The sequence below is a fragment of the Lepisma saccharinum genome, chromosome 21, assembly GCF_977018435.1.
Source record: "Lepisma saccharinum chromosome 21, izLepSacc3.1, whole genome shotgun sequence".
Lineage (NCBI taxonomy): Eukaryota > Metazoa > Arthropoda > Insecta > Zygentoma > Lepismatidae > Lepisma > Lepisma saccharinum.
Genome location: NC_139249.1, coordinates 7,398,294 through 7,423,452, shown reverse-complemented (window position 1 = coordinate 7,423,452; position 25,159 = coordinate 7,398,294). Strand labels below are relative to the sequence as shown.

Sequence of the window (25,159 nt, the reverse complement as noted above, 5' to 3'; positions counted from 1 at the left end):
CAGATTATCAATTGTTTCTTCATTTCAGGGGGTCCCGTGAGTAGCATTTTGATGGATATTATGAACCACATAGAAGGAAAGGAATTCACTATCATTCATCCAAAGGACATATTCTTCTTCATTTGCGCAATGGATGTGTGCAGGAACCACCTGCATGATAAGGATTTAGCTCGCAGAGTGAATGCACTGTTGCATACTGGAAATAATTATGATCTTATTGGAGACTCGTTGAAAGAGTCTGTTTATTAGTAAGTACCAGTTTGTATGAAGTTGTGACTATACTTGTTCTCTAATAGATGTTTGAATTTTTGGCTGCAGTAATGCATTATTTTGATCCATCATAAATGCCTGAGACACAACAGCTCTTTGAGGACCAATTCCTGCAGGCAGCTTTTTGTTGATTGCTGTGTTAAGCTCATGAAGTCACTTGGCATCTGTTGTCTGGTTGTGTACACCAGACGTCAAATACAGTTGAACACTACTTTTTATGTTCCCTCATTTTAAGTTTTTCTGCTTCACTCATCCAGGTCATGGCAAAAAGCCATGTTAAATAATAGGAAAATAGGATGTGCACCTCGATCATACATTCACCATAACTCCTGTTTCCAGCTTTATATTTTTCCCAATTGCAGAGGTCAAAAATTGCCAGAAAGGTTGTTGTGTTGATAGGTCTCTACCCTTTTCCTTGCTTTGCAGCAGTTTTGTTCACCAAGAAACCTTGACCTTTGGCAGATATGCTTGTTTCATGCTAGGAGGGAGGGAGGGAGAGAGGGAGAGGGAGGGAGCGAGGGAGAGCATTCCTGGGTGGTGGGGGGAGTTCACAAGTTACATTTTTCACACCTCCCTTTACCAACAGGAAAGAATAAAAATCCTTCTTGAAGTAGAAATGGGTTCAGCCTTATGTCTTACAATCATAGAACAAGTACATTGTTGCCAAACCAGTAGCTGCTCAATACACGTACTACTTTTCCTAAAGTTTGAACACAGTCAAAGAATGTGACTGACGCATCTTTATTTGCTCTTTCACCTCCACAAGAACTCACAGAACAATTGGCAACTTTTTGTTTCTTCTTGTCCACTACATTGTTGATAACATCAGTTATCTGATATTGTATAGGAACTACACTCTTCCTTTTACTGGAAGTTCTTTATGCTCCTCAAGAAGTAAGACAGGTTCTACTTACTCTTAATCATTTTTAATCTAGTAAAATATATATAATTTTGTAATCAGAATGAGAATGAAGCAGATGTATTTGGGGAGAGGAGACATACAGGGTGTCTCAAAAGTAATAGCGCAAACTGACACAGGTGAAAGTACACAATAATAGAAGCAAAAAAGTCTCAGTAAACATGGGTCCACAAACGAGTTGTTTTCGAGATAATTGCGAATGTGTGGTTACAAGCTGCCATTGACTTCATTGTTTGTAAACATCGTTCTAGTTGGTAAAATGCTAATAATGTGTCCGAATAGGTGGTTAGAAGGCATCACTGATTGCATTTTGTAATCACCGAGTGCTTTATCCATCCTGTTTGATTCCCACGCTACCTCTTGTAAATGTTCTGTTTTGTAAACGAAGAGCAAACCTTGGAATGCGCAAGAAGTAAAGCACTCTGTGTTTATAATATGCAATCAGTGACGGCTTCTAACCACACATTCGCAGACATTATTAGCATTTTACCAACTAGGACGACATTTACAAACAATGAAGTCAGTGGTGGCTTGTAATCACACATTTGCGATTATCTCTAAAACGGCTCATTTGCAGACCTATGTTTACTGAGACTTTTTTGCTTCTAGTATTGTGTACTTTCACCTGTGTCAGTTTGTGCTATTACTTGTGAGACACCCTGTATAGGCGATATGTTACTCATTGACATATAAATGCAACATATTATATTCCTGTCACAACGATCGTGACCTTGAAGGTGGAACACATTGGGAAACTACTTAAAAGGAAGTAGCAGGCTCCAAACTCAAAAACCAGAAAACAGCAGCATTGGAACACTATTTACTGACCACCCAATGGAAAAGTAACTTGGCAGGCTCTGGCTCTCGGGTGGCTGTTGTCCCATGGAGTTTTGTTACGTTCAAGTGTTTATGTAAAGAATTTTACATGGTTTCACCACCACACCACACCACACCAGTTACCGCATGTGCTTTTTCTTGCGATTATGCCATTGTCTATGTGAATACTTGCGCTAACTTGTGATAACTTCTGGACATAATTAAACATTCCCCGCCACTAACACTCATATAAGATCAATTGTAATTTTTTTATTCATTTGTATAATTATTAATGGGGTGTAAGGGGTGATCTTCCACGTAGTACACCCAAATGTCAACCTCACTTCCACGTTAGTACACCCTGGACTGAAGACTAACGAGGCTCTGGCGACTGGCCCTATGGCCAGTATAATTTTGTTTGTATTGTCCTGTTCTTTTGTCCTTATGTGTGCTGAGTGTTCTTTGCCGCCTCAGCTTTTAACGAAAGTGAGAACATTTTAATATTTTATGATTTTAATTAAGCAACGTTAGAGTTGTTATGTGTAAAGATAAGGGGCTGGACCCCGTATAGTGTGACGGGTGCAAAATAGCCTTAGTGCTGACGCACCCAAAATTTTTTTTTTAAAAAAAAAAAAAGTATAATTATTAATTTTTGTGTAAGACACGATGTATCTTATTCTTAAGTTCTCTTGGGATCCATCTGCCAGTTTGTAGTCCCTACGATTTGCAGAATGAGACAATATTTAATTTATCACCAGCCTTTTTGGTATACAAAGCCATGGGTACTAGGTTCAAACCCTGGATAAGACATTGGCATATTGTGTTTGTCCAATAAGCCAATTTGATTATTTCACCATCCATTGTCTTTTTTAACCCAAGTGGTAGAAAAGCAATGTTGAATAACCTAAATATAAAGAAGGAAAGATATAATTATTAAGTTATCTTGGATAGGAACAGTTTATTAAGAAAATACAGTTCTCAGTATTATTTGTTGATCGTTTATTTTGGTTCATGTCAAAGATAGTCAGAGAAACTTGAATTTTTGTACTATGTGTACTTTTGTTTACAATATTTTTTTTCTTTCAGCCGACACTATTTTGCCCTACTGTGCCAGACAGAACCAATTGAAAATTTCATGGCATTTTATAATACCCTGGTTCCTAACATTTATGTTCCTGAACCAGGAGTAATGGAGGTTAGTTAAATTTTTCCCAATCACAAAAGTAGAATTTGTATTATTATTATTATAAAGAGTAATAGTGATTGTAGTGTGCTGTTGAAAATAACTTCCTTTTCTTGCATGTGTGTCTTTTTTTCTGGTGCCTTGAAAGGTTGTGTTGTGTTTCCCGAGAGATCTTATCTTACCAGTTAACCCTGGAACAGACAATGCTCTAGTAGGCCCCTATAAAATCCAAGTCATTCTGCCGGATTATCTCCCAACTTTTTCTGGCACCAGTGTAACTGGTGTCAAGATTCTTCGAGTTTCGCTTGCAATAAACTAGAGATTGTTTTCCTTTCCGTAGGTCTCAGTGCAATGACTGTGCACAATTAAAAGAAAATAACATTATTTCCAATGGTTTTTTTGTGAAAACGTTTTCATGTTCTATTTTCCTTCACAAAACATGCATCCTGTGCATAACAGATTGTATAACTACACAGGATAAATGGTGTTACCATCTCCTAGGAATCTTTGTGTCCATTTAAGCTCCATTCCCTTATTTTGTGTAACATTTTTTACATTTTATTTAAAACTTACAATGTTAATATGTAGTACATATAAAGCTTATTTTGGGAGCTATTCCAAGTTTCAATGATCTGTTGTGGGGGTGATTTCTACTCTAATTTATTTACACCTGAAAAATAGGTACCATCTTGAAAAGTTTGGATAACTCAAAGCCGTTGTTAGCCTTGTGTTGTGTGTGATTTCATCGTTATCTAAACTTACACAAGACATACTAAATATGGTGGTTCAAATTGTAACAACATAACTTTAATTCATGTTGAAGGGAATAAACAACGCGGTTGATAATATAAGACGTAAGCGAGTTACTAAAGATATATCCACGAAACTTATTTGTGAATGTTCTATTAATTTCGGTGGCCTCTGCCACCATCCACTTGGAAACTCGATATTTTACTGTTAGGTTGACTTCCGGTTCCTTTTGTTGGTTCCTCGACTACTGCTAGGGGTGCTAGTTTAGCCATTTCGTCTGCTGTGCATGATGGGTTTGAGCTGTTGTAATAGCGGGAGCCAAATATGATGAGCCTGACTGCTGTCTGTACTCATCTCGTGCGGAAAGAGCATAATTGCATGGGTTTCTTTGATTTTGGTGTCGATTAGGGTGTGTGATGTATGCCTAACTGAAACTTTTTGGATCCTGTGTTTGTCGAACTTGAGGTGCCTTGCTAGTCTGCTAGTGGGTTGGAATTTTTTTGCATCCACTAAGTGCTGTTGTATATGCTCGTTGACAGATCTCATGGATCTGCCATTGTAGTGTGACTTGCACTCACACTGGGCATCATATACACCTGGGTTGTCTAGTGGGGAAAGGAATGATCTCTTGTGTTTGCTTAGGGCACTGGCTATTTTGTTCATTGGTTTGTGTGCGAGTTTGATGTCATATTGTTTCAAGATCTTGGATAGGCGTTTGGATGTAGTCTGGTGGTAAGGGAAGGCAATCCAATTAGCTTTATCACTGCTGGCTGGGTGGAGTAGGTTAGGTTGCCGTACTTGCATATCTGCTAACTTCGATTGACGAATATTTATTTAAATTATCAACTTTAAACGGTGTGATGGGTTTTGATAGATCACCGTCAGAAACTTTAGCATATTTGCTAGATAATAAATTATCTGCTCTCAGATCCCACGTTTCTCATCACAGTGTTACATTGTGTTAACAATTTTCTCCAATTATTTTCCTGTAGTTTACGGTTATTACAAGCATAAGAAAACAGTTTTTTCTTTGTGACGTTTCAGGAGAACACACGCTCCTTTCATCAGACATTTATTTTCATTTTCAGTCAAAATGAAAATAAATGTCTGATGAAAGGAGCGTGTGTTCTCCTGAAATGTCACAAAGAAAAAACTGTTTTCTTATGCTTGTAATAACCGTAAACTACAGGAAAATAATTCTATCATGCAAGCAATGCGTACATACAAGAAAAACTATAATTTTCTCCAACCCTGATGAATACTGTCAAGCCTTGAATGTCCAATCAACGGATGTAACCGATAATTTATACATCTGTCAATGATAAATCCACTAAGGTGTGACCTTCCAACTTTAAGGTATCATTATTGACACCTCGTAATGTTAGTGAAGTAATTTGTGTTTGCCAATGTGGAAACAATTGTTTGAAAGACTTGTTATTAAACAGAGTAACTGTCGATCCAGTATCTAGTTCACATTGTACAATTTGTTTATTAATACACAGATCAACTATGCACGGTTCTGCTGACACAATAAACATTAGTGCCATCTATAGCTTTTGCTTTAGGCTTGCAACTAACTCTCCTTGCTTATGTACGAGCTATTGTTGCATCTTGACCTTGTGAATTGTCTGTGCTTGATGAAATAGTGCAAGGGTTATCTACTGGTTGATGCAAATCACTAACTTCAACGTGCAATAAAGATAAATCATGAAATTCGTTGTGCATGTTTTGTTCCCCAATATTAGCCTCTAAAGGTTTAATATTCGATGCAGAAATGTGATCAGAAGAAATTGTCTTACACATAACTTCATGGTTCTTTTTCCTAAACTTGCATTTTATATGCCAATGGCCTTTCTTTTTGCAAAATGAACATATCGAATTTCTTGCTGAACAATGTCCAGGATCATGCCTTCTAGAGCATCTACCACATTCTTCGGTGCTTTTATAACTTCTATCCTGAGGATTAACGAAGTTCTTTTTCTGTGCTTGTGAGGAGTGGAAACCTGATTTAAATTTCTGTGTCCCAGTGAATGCAACTATGTTAGGACTACACTTCTTTTCACGATGTGAGAACATTTGTGTTTTCCATTCAATTAATTCCATTTGAAGCACAATATCTTGACATTTTGCTGGAGTCAATGTATGTTCAGAGAGTTATTTCTTCGTAATGGCATCAGACCGAACACCTACAATTACTTGCTCTACAATGGCTTCCTGTAAGTAGTGGCCAAAACTGCATTTAAGTGCTTGTTGCTTAACATGCAAAATAAATTGTGTTTCATTCTCTCCCATTTTCGTTTCCCCTTCCTGAACTTATAATGTTCCACAAATTTGTTTATTCTTGGCCATAATGTTTGAGTAGACTATCCTTGAGTGTTGAATATGTTTGCCATTAGACTGGTTCAGGTGCAAGGATAGTTTTCAGCACTTTAAAGTTTCAGATCGTATAACTGAAATAAGTATAGGTACTTTCTTGGTTTCATTAACATCATGAGCCAAACAAGACTGTTCTAACTTCGTTAAATAGTCTTCAATTTCTTCCGAATCTGGCCGGAACTCAGAGAATAAATTCATATCGAACATATTCATAATTGTGGACAAATTAATATTACGGGTACAATATTGTGGACACAATACGTATCACATCGATTTAAACTTTACCTTTGTACAATTATTGTAAATGATATGTTGTAGGCACAATCCGTACCACACTTATTTGAACATTGCCCTTGTACAATTATTGTAAATGATACACAAACAGTGAGTGTAATCTTGGTTTCTTACCGTAGAAATTGATCAAGCCAACACGATTTCTGTTTGCATAAACCTATGCTTGAATGATGATCGTCTTGTATTCTTCATGACGTCTTCATCCATATTCTCACAAGAATATCCTGTATGACAGCTCCATAGATGTTAGCCTTGTGTTGTGTGTGATTTCATCCTTACCTAAACTTACACAAGACATATAAAATACGTAGGTTCAGATTGTAACAAGATAACTTTATTGCCTTACACACGGTTACTATGACAACCAATCAATAACATGCTATAAATACAAAATATTATTCTTACTCTCATTATGCGTTTATCAGCCATTTAATTTTTTGGTCCCTTGAACTTCATTTAATGTATTATTATGTATATATTCGTATTTCACTGTATTAGAATTATGTAACATGTAATTTTGCATGAGAGTTATTAAAAAAAAAGACCTAAGCACAATTTTAACACTTTTTTGCATGTGGGTGGTCAGGGGTGGATGAAAATTGGTGCAAATTCCAATAACTGATCCCTTGGAAATAACGACCCTTTTCCCAGGAAATGTGAAAGGTCGTCATATCGAGAGTTGACTCAACAGTGGTTTGGTTAAAGTAGGATGTGGCCTCCTCGATGGCATAGTGGTAAAGTTGTCACCTTGTAATCAAGGGGTCCAGGGTTTGATACCCTGTGGAGGCACATGACATAGTGGTTCGAATCCCACTTTAAACTGTACGTCCAGTTCTGATTAGCCTTTCTGTGCCTAAAGTGGACGTAACACAAGAATTCAATAAATCAGTAAATTCAACCTACTTTTACCCTCCATTAGGCATGTGGGGTACCAAGACTGCCATCGATATTCATTGTGAGATTGCAACTCTGTCAACTATACTGCACATCCGTGCTTTTGTGTAGCTGAACGTTTTTTTTTTTTAAGCCACATAATTTTATAAAGTTAATGTCAATTGCATGCTTGGGTACAGTTGTTCCTGACTTGCCTAAATACATAACAAGAAAAATACCAATGCATCAAAAGACAGAATACACAGCAGATTCTGAAGTTATACGGAAGTGAGTTAGTGAGGAAGGGGAGGACATGTAGCTATGTGTTAGTGGTGATGAAAGTGAACATGGCACTGCTTCGGTTGTTAGGTACATATTTAGACACATGGGGGACAACTATACCCCAAGCATGCGATTAACTTTAAAATATGACATCATTTAGAAAGTGAAGCAGAGAATTGCAGCTGATTTTAGAAGAAAGACAAATTAAGATCATTCAGCATGCATATGCAGTATAATTCATGGTGTCTTCATACCTTACAGACAGTTAAAGGTTTCACACACATAGATGTAGCCCACGTGCCAAAGTATGTTACAGGAAATGATGTGTTAACGGAGGGTTAAACTGCACGTCCACTGCCGATTTGCTTAACTAAGCATAAAGTGGACTTAACCAAACTTATGTATGACATTAATTTTGTGGATTGTATGTAATTAATATTGTTTTCTTTACAGGAAGTCATTCGCAGCATTGAGCTGAACATGGCCGTGGAGTATCTTCCCCAGATATGGTCCGATATGGTTGTATTTGATCACATTGAAAGAGAAAGCCTTGTTGTTGCTGTTTTGTCCACCATGGTCAAGTGCCCAGCTCCTGCTGAGAGTAGCCTTGTGGAACAGTTTGTTACAATTGCTTGGTCTGTGTGGAACAAACTAGAAGACGACACTGATGACAGAATCAAAAAGTGGGGGTACGTATTATGCAGCAATGTATTTGTAAAATACAAAAGTTGAAAGAGTTTATAAAGAATTCTGAATGAATATTTTTTGGCACATTAAGCATTGTAATCATCCGTCATTAGTTGACATCGACGGTGGCCAGCCATGGTATGACGGTTATTGTCATATGGCATCATAATATTAAAAGAATGTAATGAATGTTGAGAACATTTAAATAATCTACTTACGTCCGTAAACCGGTACAATACGAAGTTCAGAAAATAACGCTAGATGGCACCATTTGTAAGTCATTATAAATTGTAAAATTCTTTAATCACATTGTACGTGAATGTTATTTTGAAGTTAAATTCAAAGTCATCTTTTTGCAAGTGCCTTTGTAACAAATTTTAATCTCTTGTTGTTGAAGATCTCATTGTCGTAAAATTTACCGCCAAAAACAGTTTGCTTTCGCTATGCACAAGGACATTTTGATGTGACGGCGGCTGCACGCAAGGACAATTTGCAGTGATGGCGAAAACCTATAAAATTTACAGCGTAATATTCTCCATGCTATCGCATGAATAAAGATAGACAGTTTGTTCAAACGTTTATTACAAAAATATCTTGGACATATACATCTGCAAGTATTGTGATAATATACAACTATTTTAACTGACAAATTATCCGAGTTAATTCTGTTGTACAAAAAAAGACGGTGGTACAGGTGAGAAGAAGAGGAAGAAAAAAAGCGGTTGATTCTGGAAAAGATGGAGCGGAAGAAGCTTGTTGGTGAAGAGAGGGGATAATCTTTTCCCGTAAAATTTGGTGATCACACATTTGTGAGACAAGGACTGAGTGTTGTTTCCACACCGGCAATGGGTGAGGAACGTCTTTAAGATTTGGAGAAGGAAGATGCGTAAGTGATATGTTAAAAATATTGTGCCCAAATAGTCCGCAGAGGAACAACGGCATGGCGTCTTTTCCCGGCTACAGAAGGTAAGCTGTTGTTTTCCAAACTTTTAGCATGAGCTCATGTCGGGGGCCGGGGCCGCTTCCACCGTTAGAAAAGTTCCCGGATTTGAACCGGCCGGGGATCGAACCCGGGACCTTGAGCATGGTAGTCAGACGCGTTACCGACTGAGAAATAAATAAGTTTAAATAAAAAGTCAAATAAATAAGTTTAAAAAAAAGTTAAAATAAATAAGTTGGAATTAAGTTCCTTTTGTTGTTTGTTTAAACTTGTCTTATTAAGATAGTTTGGAAGGGGTAATTCAAATTAGTAAAGATTAAGTATAGGAAACGAATATGGGAACAGAACAGGAACCTGTGACTCTGGACACCTTGCTTTCTTTTATTAAAGAAAGTAGTCAGGCATCCAGAGAAAACACAGAGCTAATGAAATCTGAGTTGTTGTCTCATACCAGTGACTTGGTTGGTAAGCTTCAAATGGATTTATCTCTAACCAATAAATCCATGTTGGAGTTAAAACAGGACACTACGAAGACAAGTGAAGGTCTTCAAGAGCTTGCATTGTCAGTATCCCAGTACAGGATTGAATGCATGAGTAGAGCCGAGAGATTAGAAAAGAAGCATGAGGGGTTGGCTAAAAGACTAGACTCGGAAGTACAGGGTGTGCAGCAGGCAATACGACAGTTAAAATTGGATAATGAAAATAGTTTTAAATTGTTGGAGGAACAGGTTGTGGAGAAAGTGATGGATAGAGTAGTAGTAAGGAAGACTCCGTCGGTTCGGATTGTTGAAGGAAAGAAGGTAGTAAAGGCTGTCAGTGATAGTGACTTGACCGTAGTCAAGAAGGAAGTTTTTTCATCGGTTCAGGGAACTCCGAGGGGTTCGTTGTGCAAGGTTGAGGATAGTGCTGCAGGGATGAATAGTTTACCGGCTGATGTTATGTTAACATTAAGATCGATGGAAAGTTCTTTGGCAAGGTTCAATGGGGTCTTGGCTAGGTGGGAGTCTAGGGGCTCTGATCAGGATCTCGTAAAGCCAAATGCTGATGGGATCGAAGTAAGGCGGGTTGGTTATCATTACTCTGAGTCGGGGGCGTTAAGGAAGCGTGGTGTAGACAAAGCCACTTCTACTGAAGAATCAGATGGAGATTCTGCACTTCGATGTTCAAAATTCAACCACTTCAGGTCCACTCAGCCTGAAAATGTAGATTCCTTAAGTGAGGCGGATAGGTCGGGTGATTGCTATTTGACGTCAAAGAAGAAGAGTTACATTAAGACCAGGCATGGGAAGGCAAAAATGAAAGGGTTGCAAGGATTAGTAGAACCTCAGACAAAGGTAATAAAGGATAATCTGGTATGCTCTAACACTAACGATAATAATAGAAACACTCAAGCGAAAGTCTTTAGTATAAAACCTCAGGACTTAATGAAATTTCCAAAATTCAGTGGGTTAATAACTACAGTAACTCCATCCGAATTCCTGGAGAAGGTTGAGGAGCTGCTAGAGCTGTATGTGGTAGAGGAAGGGCAATACATAAAGTATGTCCCAAAATTGTTAACAGAAAGCGCCAAGCTTTGGTTTGCGGAAAAGTTCTAGATGGAAAAGTTCATGTTTGGCTAAAATTCTGAATGCGCCATATATCAAAACCTCGGATGAGAGTGTCTTACAGTTTTTCTCAAAAAACTTTAAACTCCTGCGTACGATCCAACCTAAAGCCGAAGAGTCGCAGATTATTGCGCAAATGGGCATTCTTTTACCTTATAAACTAAAAGAGCACTTTGTAATGCAGGACATATCGTCGTTCTCGGAGGCAATTCATGTAATTGAAAACTTTGAGTCGCTAAAGGATGTATCAGTAAAAAGGGATTGGCCTTCTTCTCCTAAGGTAAAGGGTCAAAGGGGCGGAGTAAATATGGTGGCGTTAGGGTCACCTAGCTCTGAAGAAAAGAACCTGGGGGAAAACCAATTGCCAAGTAGTCCTCCTTCAGATGGGGAAAGGCTGTGGTATAGAAGTCCAAAGTCCAAATCACGCCATTTAAACAAGGTGTCTACATCAAATGACAAGTCGTTGGGAAACGAGTTACCCCTCACGTTGTAGGAGGTGATGTGAGGTCGGTAAATATAGATCCTCCCAAAAGCACAAGTGCTTCGGTGTCTACTAGCACAGGTTCAGATGCATTATCTAAATCTTACTCGTTGTCACCATTGTTGGAAAATAAACAACTAGTAGGGGACAGCATGTTGCTAAGGTTAGCTCAAAATCATACAAGTTGTAGAATTGAATGTGATCAGAGGGGCAACCGCGGTGTAGGGTTAACGATCAGTGGTCAAACTGCTGAACAGTTAAACGAAAGACTTCGGTCTTGTCAAAAGCTGTCTGACTCGGTAGTTATATTAATTGGGACAAATGATATTCTCAAGTTTAGGTCTGAAGAAGCTATTAAGCAAAGTTTATTGCAGACGTTGGATCTTTTGTCTAAACGGACAAAGGAAATACATTGGCTAACGATACCTCCACTGGCACGGATTATGCGCGACAAAGGTACCAGTGTGTGGAGAAAGTGGCAGAGCATCAATGAGCTGATTATGTCGTTCCATAATGGAAAAAATGTTAGAGTAGTTGATATTGTGCCTTTGTTCTTCACAGAGCAAAATGAAATTCGGGGTGATTTGTATGAAGAATATTTAGGGAATCCCTCGCGAGGCAAGATCGATAAAATTCACTGGAACAGAGCAGGAATGGCCAGGGTGGTGGACCTTCTTCGAAGTAGGGGTGTATTCAACGTTTTGGGCCGTACTAACTTCAAACAAGCATCTCAACTCGTGGTTGAAGCTTAGATCCATGCGATCGAAGAATTTCCAGTAAATAGAAAGGAAACGTCGAGGTCGGAAAACCGACAAAGGACCCTTACCAACGGGCAGGGGGTGAGGACAAATTAAAGTCATCTGCCATATTATTTGTAAATATAGAGGAGGGTATTGATGAGTTTGATCTGGGGGAATCAATAAATTCTATAATGCCAATTAATACTAGTAATCAAAGATGTGGATCTGCAATGATCAATGTTTCTATTATGGGTGAACCGTTCGTAGCCCTCTGTGATAGTGGTGCGGAACTGAGCCTCCTGGCTTACGACACCTGGAAATTGATATCATCGTCGGTCTCGCGGCCTAGGTTGGAGTCGGCGTCAAGTATTAAGTTAATTGATTATTCGGGCACGAAGTCTAAATCGGTAGAGGGTATTACGCGATTGAATGTCAATTTAGGAAGTTATGAATTTTATGTGCAATTTGTGGTTGTCAAAAAACTAAATGTACCCATCATATTAGGATTAGATGTTATATACGGTATACATGGGGAATTGAACTTCGATGTTGAGGCTTTGTTTTACCAAACTCCAAATGGCAGGACACTTTTGAAGTTCACTCCACTTGCTGACATAATGTCCAATGAGCAAGATTTGTCAGTTGCCAACATGTCCTTCGTGGCAGAAACTTCGAACCTTGAGCGATCAAACTTTGAAAATAAAATAAACGCCTCTTTAGATGAAGGTAGAAAATTAGATTCACGTTTGATCGATGTACTCTATGACTTCCAGCTGATGTTTACTGATAAACCGGATTTATGTACCGAATACGTGCATCGGATGGAAGTAGACACAGACGAACCAATCGTGGCGCGAAATTATCCTATCCCATATGCCTATAGGGATAAGGTAAAGCAACAACTGAATGTAATGTTGGCTTGGGGGGTAATTGAACTTTCTGTCTCAGAACATCGTTCGCCTCTGCTAGTTGTGCCAAAACCCAACGGGGATATTCGTCTACATGTCGATCTGAAGAAAGTAAATTCCCACGTGAAACCGATGCAACTTGCTCCCATGAGAATTAATGACTTGTTGACGTCGTTCATTGGCTGCAAGTACTTCACCTCACTTGACTTGGGAAATGCGTATTGGCAAGTTCCTCTTCACGAAAGTAGTCGTAAGTATACGGCCTTTGCCTTTGAAGGAATTTTGTACCAATTTAAGAGAGTAGTTTTTGGATCAGTGAATGGCACGGCCATATTTGTGGATGTCATGAATCGGGTCCTTGGATCATTTATGGATTTTGTAGTAGTGTACGTTGATGACATTATTATCCGATCAAAAGACTTCGAATCGCACATGAAGCATGTAGGTTTGGTACTGGAAAGGTTGCAGCGGGCAGGATTTACCTTAAAATTAGGGAAATGCAAGTTTTCCGTACAGGAATTTAAATTTCTGGGACACTTAGTCACTACCTGTGGCTTTAAAAAAGATCCTATGTATGTGGAAAGTATAGTCCAGCTACGCAAACCTGAAAACTTGAAACAGCTTCAGCGATTGTTGGGATGTTTTAATTGGTTATCTAAGTATATACCCAATTATGCACTTGTGGCTCACCCTTTATACGAGTTGTTGAAACAAAAGACCAAGTGGCATTGGACCATGGAAGCGGATAAAGCGCTCAAGATGTTAAAAGCTTTGGTCGTCCAAGAGGTCACTCTGAGCTATCCCAACTTTGAAAGAACATTTTACATTCAAACAGACGCTTCCCTAATTGGGGTAGGTGGTTACTGTTATCAGCTTATTGACGGTAACGTCAAACCCTTAGGTTTTGTCAGCCGACTGTTGAAGTCCTATGAGAAATCGTACACTTCCACCGAAATAGAGGTATTAGCTATTTTGTACACGATTGATAAATTTTCCTCCTTCCTAAAAGGCAGACAGTTTGTTGTAGTTTCCGACCATAAATCCCTCACTTGGTTAGAATCAGCACATTCTTGGAATGCCAGGCTGACGAGGTGGTTTATCCAAATTCAACAGTATTCTTTCGTTGTTCAATATTGTAAAGGCGTAGACAATATTTTAGCAGACACTCTTAGTAGGAGCTTTCCTGACATTTCTGATTCACAATTTATGATAAATGTATCCGTTGGTGCACAAACAGATGAGGAAGTGTTCACGAAAGAAGAGTTGATAAGTTTACAGAGTCAAGATGATAAGTTATCTGAGATTATTGACAACCTGATGGGAACAGGACAAAAAGTCCAACCTCGTTCGAGATCATGGAGTCAAACGTACTGTATGAGGAATGATGTTCTCTATATCAAGGACTTTCATGATAACTCGCGTTTGAGGATTTGCATCCCAGTCAAATTAATCGGTAAAATTTTAATAGCTTGTCATGATAATAAAGGACACTTTGGGGTGGCCAAAACTTTAGCTCAAATTTATCGCACGTTCTATTGGAGTGGAATGAAGACTGACATAAAAACATACATAAAAAATTGTGATCTGTGTCAGCGAACTAAGCCAAACAAACATCCGTCAAAATTTGTAGCCAGGTCACATTTTACTGATAAGCCTGGAGAGTTATTATTCATCGATTTACAGGGTCCGTTTATAATGGGGCCAAAACGAGAAAGGTTTTTGTTCACTGTGTTAGACGCAGCGACGAGATATTTAGTGGCTTATCCCGTTGTTAACAGCAATGCCTACACGATCGTGAACAAATTATCAAACATTTACTTTGTTCACTTAGGAGTTCCTAAAAGAATAGTCTCAGACAATGGACCTCAGTTCAAATCAAATATATTCAGGAATGCTATGAAATCTTGGGGGGTACAACTAACTTTCACTCCCGTATATCACCCGAGCTCAAATTTAGTTGAGCGTTACCATTCAGAATTAAATCGTCTAATGAGGGTACTCTGTTCTTCGAATCATACCAAGTGGCCAGAGAAGGTGCCGGAAGCATTGAAATTGTTGAATGGATCTGTTTCGTCACAGACAGGTTATTCTCCGGCTGAGTTAAGACTAAACATGCCTATGCGTCTGGTTGACATGTCGTCTGTAGTTGCCCAGGATACTAATGTCACATGGGATGACAAATTGGTAATGGCCAATCTGACTAGTCACCAAAAAAGGCAGGGTAAGTTGATAAAGTTTAATGCCAAGGAGAATGGTAAACCAGTGATTAAAGAGGGCACCTTGGTCTTTGTAAAAAATCAAACGTTGAACGGTTTGGGGGATAAAGTGATAAAAAAATATTGTGAACTCTTTCTTGGTCCATATCTTTGTGTAAAAAACAACAAAGATTCTACGCTATCGTTGATAGATTGTGTCACAGGGGAACAAATAGTTGACCAATCCATTCAGAACTGTAAATTGTGGAATTGCTCAGAGGACAAGTTGGTGGTTTGGAAGAATAAGTTGAGGGGTTTGAATTTAGAGAATGTGGAGCAGTGGCTGAAGCAACTTGAGGTTGCTGATGAGCGAGAAGCTTCCGGCAAGGGGAATCAAAGTAAGGTTGTGGGAAGAGAGGAATAAGGTTTTGTAAAGTCTCGTGTGGGTTAAGTGTGAATTAGTCTGCGGCGGGCCAGGAGGTCAAGTGGATGTAATTCTGCGGCGAACCAGCATACGAGATCAAAAACCTGAGATTTTCCTTCATTCTTTCTAATATGTTGAAATATATTCACAATCTGAATACGCCCCAGGGAGTCTTCCTTTCTAAAACAAATGGCACTTTATAACGTTCATAAGTCTCTGATGGAATGTGACTTTTCAGGAACAAAATTCGGTATAGCGCGGCGGGGGCCTGAAGCATAAAGTGATCCTGTACTGGAATGTTGGGCACCTGTTGCAAGGCTCGGTGTTTCTTCTTCATGTAGAATAAAAGAATCATCTAGATGATGATTAGAATTGTATATAGTGTATATAAGTGTAATGAATCTGTAACTTTGTGACAGTATAAGGACAAGTATATGTATTTATGATTAGTCAAATAGTATTGACCAAACCTAAAAATTGATAATATGTTACTGGTCTGTGGCAAGGGTTAGCCCCTGTTGGGTGCCAAATATGACGGTTATTGTCATATGGCATCATAATATTAAAAGAATGTAATGAATGTTGAGAACATTTAAATAATCTACTTACGTCCGTAAACCGGTACAATACGAAGTTCAGAAAATAACGCTAGATGGCACCATTTGTAAGTCATTATAAATTGTAAAATTCTTTAATCACATTGTACGTGAATGTTATTTTGAAGTTAAATTCAAAGTCATCTTTTTGCAAGTGCCTTTGTAACAAATTTTAATCTCTTGTTGTTGAAGATCTCATTGTCGTAAAATTTACCGCCAAAAACAGTTTGCTTTCGCTATGCACAAGGACATTTTGATGTGACGGCGGCTGCACGCAAGGACAATTTGCAGTGATGGCGAAAACCTATAAAATTTACAGCGTAATATTCTCCATGCTATCGCATGAATATAGATAGACAGTTTGTTCAAACGTTTATTACAAAAATATCTTGGACATATACATCTGCAAGTATTGTGATAATATACAACTATTTTAACTGACAAATTATCCGAGTTAATTCTGTTGTACAAAAAAAGACGGTGGTACAGGTGAGAAGAAGAGGAAGAAATAAAGCGGTTGATTCTGGAAAAGATGGAGCGGAAGAAGCTTGTTGGTGAAGAGAAGGGATAATCTTTTCCCGTAAAATTTGGTGATCACACATTTGTGAGACAAGGACTGAGTGTTGTTTCCACACCGGCAATGGGTGAGGAACGTCTTTAAGATTTGGAGAAGGAAGATGCATAAGTGATATGTTAAAAATATCGTGCCCAAATAGTCCGCAGAGGAACAACGGCATGGCATCTTTTCCCGGCTACAGAAGGTAAGCTGTTGTTTTCCAAACTTTTAGCATGAGCTCATGTCGACGCAAATTAAGTAGATCTACCAAAAATTAACAGTGTACAAATATGCATGCATTCGTGTGAGGCGTGTGTTGCAAGATAAATTACACAAAAATCGTGTGCAACGTCATGATGTACATCAACTGACAGGTGACGTTTTCATTATCTGGTTCGAGCATTCTTTGTTAAAGAAACAAGAATCTTGTATTTTTCTATGATTAATAGTTGAACTGTGTACAGTGTGTTTGTAACTCATAAAGAGTGCATTAAATATCATAAGTGGTAAAGGATTTATGGTAATTTAAATTTTATTCAGAGTGACCTGTGGGGGGGCTTCCTCCAAAACAAGGGAAAAATACTGGTTGGGGTTCTCAGTTCTCCTGGAGCGTCATACGAAAATTACTTATACTCAGATGGGGTTTCTGACTTCATATTTTATTTGGGGTAGTTGATCTCCCCCGGCAAATTTCCTCCCACCTGCGCTTTCAACGTTGCGAGAGTGACCTGTGGGGGGGCTTCCTCCAAAGTAAGGGATAATATCGGTTGGAGTTCTCAGTTCTCCTGGAGCGTCATAATGGCTTCACCTGATTTCATGTGTGTGGCATTGTTGTTGTCAGTGTTACCACAACTGAATCTGTGACCTCTGATCACTGATGATGTCTAGTTTCTCCCAGCGTAGAGCTCTGTGTTATCTCTCAATTTGGCACAGTATGGTATTCTATGTAAACATTTTAGAGACTAATACAGGCTTGGCCACTACTCAAACTGGAGGCCCGCGTTCAAGTCCTGGTCGAGTGTGCATTTTGCACTAACATTTGTAGTGGTGTCTACCAGTCTGTAAAACCTGGAAATTTCGGAAATTTACTCTTTCTGGAGAATCAACATTTTAGTGCACTGCACTAAAAGTAGGTATTTGAACAAAGAAAAAAGAACAAGCAAGAAATTTTAAATTTGTTGTAGACAAACTATACTTCAGTTTGGTATATTGAGTAATTACAGTAGAAATGTTTTCATTAAATACTCTAGGAAAAGGGACCATGTTTTGAACTTTTACCACTTCTGTGTTGCAATTTTTTGGTTGTCTGTTCATATTAGGATTAATACATGTATTACTGAATTTTACAACGATTATGCAATATTGATGCTAATTGTTATGATTTTGATGTAAAAAATATCTTTGTTTGCATGACAAGTATTACGTAAAAACTCACCCTTGGTGCCCCTATCGAACAGTCAGTTTTTGTTCAGTATCCCATCTTATTACTTTTAACCCAGAGCCACGGTGGCTCAGTCAGTAGGGTGTCTGACTTCCACATGGGAAACCTGGGTTTGATTTCCAGGGTGGATGCCCAGCCTCAAATCAATAGGTACCTGAGGGCAACCGTGCTGGGTAAAGGCAGCCGGAGCATGGTGCTGATCACATCATCTCCAAAAATGACCAAGATCGAGAATGTGTGGGGCCCTATCCCTACATCTCCTAAATGTGCCTTCATGGCACGGTGCTATGTGGACTTTAACCTTTACCTTACCTTGAAGTGAATATTCTAAAAGATTGGTAAGGTGGATTCTAAGTCTGGTCAGTGGTTTTTTTTTTAGTAGTACACAACGGTATGCCATACCGGCATCTTTTTATAGGTGATCATTTCTGAACATCTTACCACAATATTTTGAGAAGTTCTTATGATGAACACAATAACCGTAACAAAAACAAATCAACTTGACGACTGCCAGAACCTTCCTTCCCAGAGAAAAAGCACTGAGACTGTTTTTTAGCTAAAATGTAGTGACCTTCTTACACACATGTTTAAATACATGAATTGCCCTAATGACTTGGTCTCGAAAATGTGGGAAACCTGGAAAATTCCGAGAATTTTTCATTCATGATTTTGTGATGGATGCATGGACGTCCGCAGGATTTTTTCCAGGGAGGGGCAAGGAAGGTATTTTTTTCCAGGGGGGCAAACGGCACATTTTCCCCAAAAATAGTGTTGTTCCCTAAAAAAAACATTGCTTAAATTTGAATTTATGGTGTTCATGCAATAATTAACACATATTATTGTGGCTAAAATGAAATTATATGTGTGAAATACATAATTTTTGGTTGACTTTCATTTTCCAGGGGGGGGGCACGCCCCCCCCCCTTGCCCCCCTTCTGGACGCCCATGGATGGATGCAGTAAATACATGAAAAAAAAAATGAAAATTCACTATGATGTTTAAGCTGCTCAAATCTTTCCCTTAGATCTAAAATAATCGTCTTAAGACCTGGTAATAAAAATCAACTTTGTACCATTTTAGTGGTAAAAAGGTAAAGGTAAAGTGCTCCCCTGTGCATAGCACCACTCCATGAAGGCGTATAGGGGGTGTGGGGGTAACGCCCCACACTTTCTTGATCCATTCGTGAGTGGGGGTGATGTGATCAGCATCACACCCCTGACCGCCTTTACCCCCAGGGTTGCCCCCAGGTACCCATTTTATTCGACGCTGGGTGGGCACCGGGTCCGCTTCCAACGTTAGAAAAGTACCCGGATTTGAACCGGCTGGGGATCGAACCCGGGACCTTGAGCATGGTAGTCAGACGCGTTACCGACTGAGCCACCATTTTTGTGGATCTTCAACAGTTTCGTCATACTGAAACTGATTCTTCTTTTGATTTCGGCCCTGTACAGTGTCTCCTATCTTTGGATCATCTGTATCTAAATTCGATGCCAATTCTTTCTCATCAACCGGAACTCACAGGTCGCCGCCCCCCTTTGCCTCCACAAGTGGAAATAGGGAGGCCTTACCAGGCTGCCAAGTGGTGTCTAATAAAAAACGATGATATGTTTGCAATAAATCATCTACGTAACAACATCTAACACATCATAGATCAATGTTTTGAAGACATTTGCTCATTACATTATGTGGAGTAAAGAGTCATACCAGATAACTAGTGAGCAAAGGAATGTAGAAGCCACACAACTGGTTTGCAAAACACACCTCATGTGCAGCCATTTGGACAGTTTTATTATCGCCAATTATTTGATGGAGCGCATCATAAACCTCTCCCACTTGATATCTCATCGAATCTGCTTTCCCACCTTGTGGCACTCAGACGTTTTAAAGTGAGACTACTGATATGTTCCTTCAAAATGGTGGGTTGGCATATATTAACTTCCAAGTTATATAATATAATACAGGGTTATTATAAATGATGGACCCATTTTCAAAACATCATATTTATTGAGGTACAAATCCAAAGTGAACAAGCTATATACCAATGGAAAGAGGAAGGTTCAAAGCTTGTTACCACAATGTTTGTAACTGTTATAAATGTTCAATGTGGCCACCATTGGCTGCACGGCAAACATCGATGCGGTAGCCAAACTTGTTCCACACACGCGGTCGGCCTGTGATTTTTCCTTTGCACACACTTCCAGTCGCTTGAAATTGCTGAAACCAACGGCTAATGCTTTTCCTAGTTGGTGGTTTGCTACCGAATTTGGTACGGAATGCCCGCTGCACTGCAATTTGCGACTCACTTTTCGCAAACTCAAGCACGCAGAAAACCTTGTGCTCCAAGGTCGCCATCTCGCTCACAACTGACAGAGACGGTCCTCTCGCGAACTCTACCGGCCGCTTCCGCAACCACCACAGCTCGCCGGCCGCTGCCCGCCAGAAACTTTGAACCTTCCTCTTTCCATTGGTATATAGCTTGTTCAATTTGGATCTGTACTTCCCTACCTATGACGTTTTGAAAATGGGTCCATCATTTATAATAACCCTGTATTATAACAAATTTTCAATAGGCTTATATTTTTCTTCTCTTCAAATTTTGCCGCTCTGGGTGGTGGTACGGTTCGACCCCTCTTCCGCCACCCCTGCTGGGATGTATGCGGTAATGTGGAAATTTTGTTATTACAAAATTATAAACCCCTGTACATAGTATATTTCCTGTGTGTCTCAAATGATTTGCAAGTTTTTTTACATGCAAAGTAGGAACCCTTTTTTATGAATAAGTTCCTAATTCTGTGTGTGTGTCATTATGGCTGTTTCTTATTGTTTCATTTATAATGATTTCTATTTCAGGTGGACAGGACCAATGCTAGGGGACATAATGACAGTCTGCTTGCGTGGAGGTGACTTTGCAAAAGCCTGCAAGGCTATGAGAAAGCTGAACGAAGAGCAGACAAAGATCGTTGGCGTTCCCAGCATCGAATCACTACAATTCTTCTTGGATGCTTGCATTGAGCAGAAAGACAAGGCAATGGCACTGGTAAGTTTAAGATTTATGCACCAGCAAACATTTGTTCTCTTCTGTTTCCTTTTTTCTGTTATTTACCGAGGCCTCTCGGGCATCTTTACTTATTTTTCAAACATTATCCCCGTATGTGTGCCGACCAAGAGATCCATGACTATCATCAATATTGCAGGATTTATTTGTCGTGTGAGGACCAGAGGAATGTGGCTCCAAAATCTGAGGTTTTGTTTTTTGAACCTATCTACTCACTTTGAAGAGCTGTATTTGCAGTCAGGTCGACATATCTCCATCCCTTCTGCTTAGCAGAAAAAGTGAAGTCATTTGTCTTCAATTGACTGAGACATTTTAATTTCATTTATTTATTTGTCTATCACAGGACCGAAGTCCCATTTATGTTGAACATAATATGCACAAAGATAATGTTAACAATACACACAAATCTTCTTCTTGTAAGGTGCTACAGCTCTTTATGGGCTTTGGCCTGCTCAATTACATTCTTCCTTTCTACTCTATTCAACACACATTTTTTTCCAGTTCTGGATCTTCATTCTTCATGCATCTTATGTCATTTCTAACATCGTCTATCCATCTGGTTTTGGGCCTTCCTTGGGATCTTGTAGCAATAGGTTTTCAATTGTAAATTTGGTTTAGAATTCTTTCTTCAGGCATTCTTTCAATGTGACCGAACCAGCTCAGTCTGAGCTTTGATGTATCTTCTTATATTCTATTAATATATCAAGCTCTTCATTTGTTTTTATTTGCCATATGTCATTAGACTGTCTTGTTGGGCCATGTACACCCAAATGTTAACAATAATGTTCAATGTTAATACATAAAATAATGTTTTTGGGAGAGATATGTCAATCTTCAACGTGAGTAGATATGTTAGAAAAACCAAATACCACATTTTTCGAGACACGTTCCTCTGGTTCTCATACGAAGTATTGTATCGATATTTACCGCTTGTAAGTGTCACATGGAAGGAAAGGGTTCATAGAGACATAGAGACATACATATACAGTAAAAAAGGTAAAGTGTTCCCCTGTGCTTAGCACCATGCCATGAAGGCATATAGGGGGTGTGGGGGTAATGCCCCACACTTTCTTGATCCGGTCGTGAGTGGGGGTGATGTGATCAGCATCACGCCCCTGACCGCCTTTACCCCCCAGGGTTTCCCCCAGGTACCCATGTCATTCGACGCTGGGTGGGCGCCGGAGCCGCTTCCAACGTTAGAAAAGTTCCCGGATTTGAACCGGCCGGGGATCGAACCCGGGACCTTTAGCATGGTAGTCAGATGCGTTACCGACTGAGCCACCGTGGCCACATACATATACAGTGAAACCACGTTTTTATGTTACTGGATTTTAATTTTGCCACATTGTACATTCAGTAGTTGTCATGGTTCCACCTTTTCCAGGATTTTAAATTTTCCCAAATTTTAAGTTTATTTTTTCAACTTGGTCCCTTAAAAAACATAAAAGCTGGTTCTACTGTAATACCTTTGTATGTGAGGGACACTTTTCTGAAGTCCACATATCCTGAGAATATGCAAAATGCCAAGGGAACAATCTTGTAGATGATGCAGTAATATTGCAATACAGTACAGTCAGTGGAACCTCGATTTTAAATTTCCTTGCACTGTACATTCAGTCTTAAGGGTCCTAATAGTGCACATTACCATAAAATTTTCCTGGATTTTACGTTGTCCTGCATTTTTAGTTTTTTCACCTTGGTCCCCTGAAGAATGTAAAATCAAGGTTCCACTGTAGTTGGATTTTAAAATGTATAACTCTGCATCACTTAGTGCTATCATAATTTCATTTTTTTATGCTTGAATATACAAATTGCTATTTCAATAAATTTTTAACTTCAGAACAATGCTATAGTGTTCGTCATAAGGATCGGGGAGATTGGTTCACCCACCCACAGAAGAAATTCCACTCCTTGTGGAGCTCAACCTCAAACTCCTTGCTAGAGCTTTGCCCTCCTACCTCTGTGACTCCAGCCAGCTATTACTTACAGACAATCCACAATTTACTACCAACGGTCCACGTGGCCAGTGTCCTTCCATGTAGTTCTGTCTGGACACCAGCCATATAAGACCTCAGAATCCAAGTACTATTTTTCTGACCTGCCTAGTCCATTTAATTCTCACCTGCAACAACAAATATCACCTCCAAACCCATGACATGGAAATGAGCACAACCAGGGGTAGACAAAGCTAAAGATAATTCAGGTGCCAGCTACTTTTTTCCCTGGAACCGACATTTCTCTTTTTTTCCCCCGAATGCAGGCTAAGAAAGCCACGAATACAACTAAGATAAAGCTACACATTTTGAAATGTGATCTTACAACAAGATTGGATTAAAAGTGATTCATTCTAGCACCAGAGTGCCTTCCTAAAAAATGCTCGACAATTAACAACATGAATAACTATGAGATACATTCTAATGTAAGGCCAACTCCATCACATTACTGCATAATTTTTTAAAATTCGGCTAGCAACAGTGCAAGAAGTTATAATGGCATGCTTAATATTCTACTTTAATGATACATATGATGCAGAAAATACACAAACATTGAACTGTATTCCTAATTAAAGAATAAGGCAATGGAAATTTCCATTAGCACACTCGTTACAATAAAAAACCTGAATTTCAAAATTCAAGAACCAGGTGAAAATTTTTGAGTGCCGTGCCAACCCTGTACTTGTCTACCCCTGGGCAGAAATCATCCTGTGCCCACCTTTTAATGGACAAATTGGAACAAGAAATTTGTAAAAATATTCAAGTTCCAATCACCGCATAGCCTGTGAGAACTGGAATTTATTCTCAACCCTTTTTTTAGGTGTGCGTGCAGTACACCACAGACGTTGGGTACCCTGAAGCAGCCAAGCAAGCAGCCCAGTTGTCAGGAGCTCTCGATCTGGAGCCCTCAGAAGTAGAGAAGTTGAACGAGATTGCAGGGAATGCAGTTTTAAGTGAAGAGGCAAGAGAAACTGCAGTATGAGTTAGTGTTTTTGTACAAAACCTTGTGTAGTGTCAGTGTAAATAAATAAAAAAAATATTTACATGTACAATTCACAACTCAGTGTGATTTGCAGTTTGCAAATAAGTGAAAAATCCTTTAAAACTTCTTATGTCACATGCCAGCAGTATTCTTGTTAAAAACTACACAAAACACATAAACAAAAGTGATACAAAACACTTTAAAAGTTTGTGCAAGCTTTCGACTCTCTCGGAGTCATCATCAGGGCTGGCCAAGAGACCACGAAGTAGACACAGTGGAGGTTCCGATAACGCTTCGTGCTGTTTACTCCAAAAAGTTCACGTTTCATTTTTCCATGCAATTTTTGTTCATGATCGAACGGAAAAATGAAACATGAGCTTTTTTTTTAGAGTAAATTACCTATCTTCGCGTAACCACCAAACAAATATCTTTAGTTACAATGTGCTCCTTGCTGTGTCTGCCAGAAGGTGGTGTTACGGTCTTGCAGGGCTGGGAACTTTTCATTTTATCACTTTGATCCCGTTTTGTAACCAAGTGAAATTTATTGTGTTCTTTTTTTGTCATATTTTTTTTTCGTTATTCGTTTTTTGAGGTTGGAGGGAGTAAAACTGATGAGATTTGATTGATTGATGAGGATTGTGTTGCATCATGATAAATAAAGATTCCATCATCTTAATCTCATCTGTCTTCTCCGCTGTCTCTCGACCAGCCCTGATGATGACTTCGAGATGGAATCGAAAGCTTGGGCAGACTTTTAAAGTGTTTCGTATTGTCTTGTATATGTGTTTTGTAT

At 39.1% G+C, this 25,159-nt stretch overlaps 1 protein-coding gene across 1 annotated transcript in view; it reads left to right on the top strand.

Moving 5' to 3' along the window:
• LOC146004106 (small ribosomal subunit protein mS39) overlaps positions 1-24,422 on the top strand; it is a 48,955-nt gene extending 24,533 nt beyond the window's left edge. The window contains exons 8-12 of the mRNA XM_083142770.1: positions 29-248; positions 3,092-3,200; positions 8,217-8,452; positions 21,186-21,372; positions 24,205-24,422. Of these exons, the coding sequence (XP_082998896.1) occupies positions 29-248; positions 3,092-3,200; positions 8,217-8,452; positions 21,186-21,372; positions 24,205-24,366 (914 nt within the window). The 3' untranslated portion in view covers positions 24,367-24,422. The remainder of the gene's footprint in view (positions 1-28; positions 249-3,091; positions 3,201-8,216; positions 8,453-21,185; positions 21,373-24,204) is intronic.
• Positions 24,423-25,159: the final 737 nt, after the last annotated feature.